Genomic DNA, 5371 nt, shown 5'->3' with positions numbered 1-5371 from the left:
GGAACTTGAACCAGGTCTACCTTGTGTGCCTCCTTCACAAGCTCCGTTTTCATTCCTATAGTGCAGTCCCTGCCTCAAAGGAGAAATTGGCAGCCAAGGCAGGAGACTGTTTTGAGTCCTGGTGGGAGCAGAGATGGAGAAGAGAGTGAAGATGGAAGAGCAAAGTTTTGCAGGCCTTGAACCAGGAAACGTCTCCTGCAACATCCAGGAAGGGAGCCGTGCAGAGCCCTGGGAAGGAAGAGTGCAGCAGGACCAGCCTGGGAGCAACTCCCGCTCAGACGTGGAGCTTCAGCCCTTCAGGGACTTCTGCTACCAGGAGGCCATGGGGCCCCGAGGGGTTCGCAACCGTCTGCACCACCTTTGCCGCCAGTGGCTGAAGCCAGAAAAGCACACGAAAGCTCAGATGCTGGACCTGGTGGTCCTGGAGAAGTTCCTGGCTGTCCTGCCCCCAGAGCTGGAGAGCTGGGTCAGAGAGTGTGGAGCGGAGAGCAGTTCCCAGGCGGTGGCCCTGGCAGAAGGCTTCCTCCTGAGTCAGGCAGAGGACCAAGAGCAGGTGAGAGCATTTCATCCTGATAACTAACAGGGACTGTGTTCTTAATACTTATCTCAACTTTATTTTATGACGCCTTTAAGGAAGGGATGCCCCAATTTCCAATGGTCCAACCCCCAAGTATAGTTGCTCTTCACGTGTAGAGCAGGCCCTCACTGGAGGATAGTTAAGCTAACACTGGATGGCTAAAATATGCAGATCTCTACCAGAGGATGTAGTGATGGCCACCAATTTAGATGGTTTAAAATGGGGGTTAGACAAATTCCTGGAGGAGAAGGCTGTGAATGGCTACTAGTCCTGATGGCTATATCCTACCTCCAGGTGATGGACCACTGTCGGGAGAGAATGCTGGACTAGACGGGCCCTTATTCTGATCCAGAATGGCTCTTCTTAGTTTCTCATGACGACAGGAGAAGTGAATGGGTTTGTGAAGTTCTGGGGAAGGAGGGGATCCTTCTTCAACTGGTGGCAGAGTCCTCCCAACAGAACAGGAGTAGCATTTGTAGACACCAACCTCCCGTGTTTACAGTGGAAAATGTTGGATATCAGGGTTGAACTCTTAGACCCCTAACAAAGACACAAGTTCCTGTGCTGTGTGACTTGGATTGTAGATCAACTTTAGAATGTGACCTGAAAGGTAAAGTGATTGGGAAACACTGCCCTTGGTCTTGACCTGACCCATTTCTTTCCTTCTCTAATCCCTCTTCTCTGCCTGGGATCCTCCCTCCTGCTCCAGGTCCAGGGGATGTTGGCCAGAGCACCCACAGATTTCCCTGAGGCAGAGAAGGCTCCTCCAGGCATCACACAGAGGCCGCTGGACAGGTGGATCTTGCAGGAGGGGGATGGAGGACCCTCCTCACTGGGTAAGGATTAGTGGACTTATTTCCCCATGGTCTCCCTCCCTCAATTACGCATGAGGTGCATGAGCTGTTTTAATGTTCTCCTTGAGCCTGATTTTGCTGGGGGAGATACTCAAAAAGGAAATGCTGTTTAGTAACGTGGTTCGAGAGTATCAGACCCACTCTGGTCCACTTCCCAGAGTGGGTCTTACACACTCAACAATTAAGGTCCTCCTCCAGGCGCCTACTCAGAGGGAAGATCGGAGGACGACAACAAGGGAGAGGCCTTCTCTGTGGTGGCCCCCCAAGTGTGGAACAATCTCCCCAGTGTGGTTCACGTGGCACCGACATTGTTATCTTTTCAGTGCCAGGTCAAGCAATATGTAATTAGCAATATGTAATTAATTAGCCTAGGTCTGTTTTTTTAGGGTCATAGTTTTAAAACTTGTTATATTAGTTTTACATGTATGCGTATATTGTATGTTTTCACAGTTTTAAATATTTGGATATTGTTTTTAAGTGCTTCGGCTATGTATGGTAAACAAATGCAATAAATAAATAAACAATGAAAATAGGAATAGTTAAGAATGTTACCTTACCTTCTCACCTTCCCACCTTCTTTACCTTCCTCACAGGGAGCAAAACAACCGGCAGGGGAAGTGAACTGATCCTGGGGGGTCCTTCTGGGCCTCATTCGCTTGGTAGTCGAGTGGAAGCGGTTTCTGCACAGCCTGGGCAGGTAGGGGAGTCCTGGGGGCCTCCGTCTCCTGCACATCTCTTTGGTCCTGGAAGAATCTTCCCCTTTAGCCTTTGCTCTTCTCCAAGATGGCGGCTAGGAAGGCCTTGAAGGTCACTCACAATGCTTTGGCATTCAGAAAGAGGACCTCACCATCCTTGTCTTCATGGATTGCTACATAATGCTTAAAGAGAACATCATTTCTTCTTCTTCTTTCAGGGTCTGGTGACCTTTGAGGAGGTGGCCGTGCATTTCTCGGAGGAGGAGTGGGCTCTGCTGGATCCAGGCCAGAGGACTCTGCACAAAGAAGTCATGGAGGGGAATCATGGGATTCTGGCCTCTTTGGGTAAGGAATGGGATTCCTCTGGGTAAGGCTCCCTCTCTGCCTTCTTGCCAGATCCTGGAAGGTGGAATTTCAGCTCTTCTTTCTTTGTGTCAGTGCAGGATACAAATGTCATTGACTCCGAAGACCTGACAAAACATTGAGAAAAGCCCATTGATGGACTTGCTCTGTGGCAGAGATGGCTGCCAAGCTATCTTACTTTGCTGCTATAATTGCATCTGCATAATATTGAAGATGTTACAGATATTATCTTAATGGTCTCCATGGAGGAGAGGCAAGTTAAACCTTTTCAGAAGACAGCTCTGGACAGCTTGCTTTTCATTTTAAGATATAACTAGACATTGAAAATAACCATTAGGGTTGAATTCCAACTTTCCAGTTCCCAATTAAATGATCAACTAGGAGAAATTTTATTTTTATTTTATGTTTTATTTTTACAGTATTTTATGTTGTTCATTTATTCTCTCAACTTCTTTATATGAGTTATTCCATATAAATGAAAGCATTGTATGGCAGTCTAGTTCTCAGTTCTATTGATCACTGGGATATTTAATATGTTTAGAAGGATCTGCCTCACCAACGATTTTTTTTTTATCCTGTGAATCAAATCAGCAACCATTTGTTTTGTTCCAAGATTTCAAGACGATTTCTGTGTTTATACTTGCAGGTGATCACAGGGAGAGCAAGAAAAATGGCCTACAACAGAGAAGGAAAACTGAAACTGAAGAGAAGTGGGAAAACAAATCCATTTCTTTTGAAGGATCAGAAGTCTGTGAAACTCCAATACTAGAAGCACCAAGTAAAAATAACATTCGTAAATGGAAGAAACAGAGTAAAACTCAGAAGATTCATTCTAACAAATATAAAAGGTTTCAGTGCTTAGTGTGTGAGAAACAATTCACTTTCAACTCACAACTTAACTTGCATCAAAGAATTCACACTGGGGAGAAGCCCTATAAATGTTTAGATTGCGGAGAGAGCTTTGCTCGGAGCACAAGCCTTAAGTATCATCAAAGAATTCACACTGGGGAGAAGCCCTATAAATGTTTAGAGTGCTGGAAGGCCTTTGCTCAAAGCACACACCTTAAGCAGCATCAAAGAATTCACACTGGGGAGAAGCCCTATAAATGTTTAGAGTGCGGGAAGGCCTTTGCTCGGAGCACACACCTTAAGTATCATCAAAGAATTCACCCTGGGGAGAAGCCCTATAAATGTTTAGAGTGCGGGAAGACCTTTGTTCTGAACTCAAACCTTCAGCTGCATCAAAGAATTCACACTGGGGAGAAGCCCTATAAATGCTTAGAGTGCGGGAAGACCTTTGCTCAGAGCAGACACCTTAAGCAGCATCAAGGAATTCACACTGGGGAGAAGCCCTATAAATGCTTAGAATGCGGGAAGAGCTTTGCTGTCAGCGCAAGCCTTAAGCGGCATCAACGAATTCACACTGGGGAGAAGCCCTATAAATGCTTAGAATGCGGGAAGAGCTTTGCTGTCAGCGCAAGCCTTAAGCAGCATCAACGAATTCACACTGGGGAGAAGCCCTATAAATGCTTTGAGTGTGGAAAGACCTTTGCTTACATCAAAAGCCTTAAGTTACATCAAGGAATTCACACTGGAGAGAATCCCTATAAATGCTTAGAATGCGGGAAGAGCTTTGTTTACAGAAGAAGCCTTAAGCTGCATCAAAAGAATTCACACTGGGAAGAAGCGCTATAAATGCTTAGAATGAGGAAAGAGCTTTCCAAAGGAAGTGAGGCAGGTGGCTACCAGGAGGAGGGCCTTCTCTGCTGTGGCACCCCGACTGTGGAATGAGCTCCCTAAGGAGATTCGCTTGGCACCTACATTATATGCCTTTAGACGCCAGGTGAACACCTTTTTATGCTCCCAGTATTTTAACAGTCTATAAATAAACTTTAACTTGGTGTTTTAAATTTGTAATTTTGCATTGCTGCTGTTTTTATCTGGTTGAGCTTTTAAATTGTATTTTATATTATGGTTTTATTATTATTATTATTATTATTTATTTATATAGCACCAAACTGTTGTTTTATACTTTGAATGTTTTTAATTTTTGTGAACCGCCCAGAGAGCTCCGGCTATTGGGCAGTATAGAAATGTAATTAATAAATAAATAAAACAAGCCTTAAGCTGCATCAAGGAATTCGCACTGGAGAGTGTAAGGGTAGGGTAAGGGTTAATCGGATCTTGGGACTGGCATGTCTTTTAATGTATGAATTTTATGGTTTTTATGGTTCTTAGGAGGGGAGATAAGAACCAGGCAGCTGCATGAGGGGGAGCCAACCGGAGCCAGGCCGATTGTAACTGTCCAGTGTCCTTGAGTGATTAGCCATCCCGGGCTGAAGTGTGAAGAAACTCCACGCATCAAAGCCGAAGGGACGGGGGAAGGAGTAAAAAGAATAGTATAAAGACCCACCTGTGAAGGGAACAGGGAGGTGTCTGCTGAGTGCGGTCTGGGTGACGTATAATTTTGTAGTTTTAGTCTTTAGCTTGCTGTACTGAGTTCTTACATTTTTATGCATGTTTAATAAGTTTTACTCTGCTAATCCCATGTATTCCTACCCTTTTCTAAAATAAATGGTCTTAAACCTCATTTGTGTGAGCCGTGAGTGTCTGACCCGGGGAGCCGTGCTAAATCCAGTCAAGAATCCAGCGGGTTCCTGGGCGCTCTTCCTTTACAGAGAGAATCCCTATAAATGCTTAGAATGCGGGAAGAGCTTTGCTCGGAGCTCACACCTTAAGCGGCATCAAAGAAGTTGCACTGGGGAGAAGCCCTATAAATGCTTACTGTAGCATTTATTGCATTATAGAATAGTAGAGTTGGAAGGTGCCTATAAGGCCATCAAATCCAACCCCCCTGCTCAAAGCAGGAATCCACCCTAAAA

The 5371-nt window shown here is 45.1% G+C and overlaps 1 protein-coding gene across 1 annotated transcript; it reads left to right on the top strand.

The window, feature by feature from the left end:
* Positions 1 to 2348: 2348 nt before the first annotated feature.
* On the top strand, positions 2349 to 5079 carry LOC134396433 (zinc finger protein 239-like). Its single transcript, XM_063122936.1, has 3 exons — positions 2349 to 2471; positions 3136 to 4332; positions 4728 to 5079. The coding sequence occupies exons 1-2, from the start codon at positions 2438 to 2440 to the stop codon at positions 4182 to 4184; spliced, it is 1083 nt and encodes a 360-aa protein (XP_062979006.1). The 5' UTR covers positions 2349 to 2437; the 3' UTR covers positions 4185 to 4332; positions 4728 to 5079.
* The last annotated feature ends 292 nt before the right edge of the window (positions 5080 to 5371 follow it).

This window comes from Elgaria multicarinata, chromosome 3, assembly GCF_023053635.1.
Source record: "Elgaria multicarinata webbii isolate HBS135686 ecotype San Diego chromosome 3, rElgMul1.1.pri, whole genome shotgun sequence".
Taxonomy (NCBI): domain Eukaryota; kingdom Metazoa; phylum Chordata; class Lepidosauria; order Squamata; family Anguidae; genus Elgaria; species Elgaria multicarinata.
This window is presented reverse-complemented; position numbering and strand designations above follow the sequence as displayed.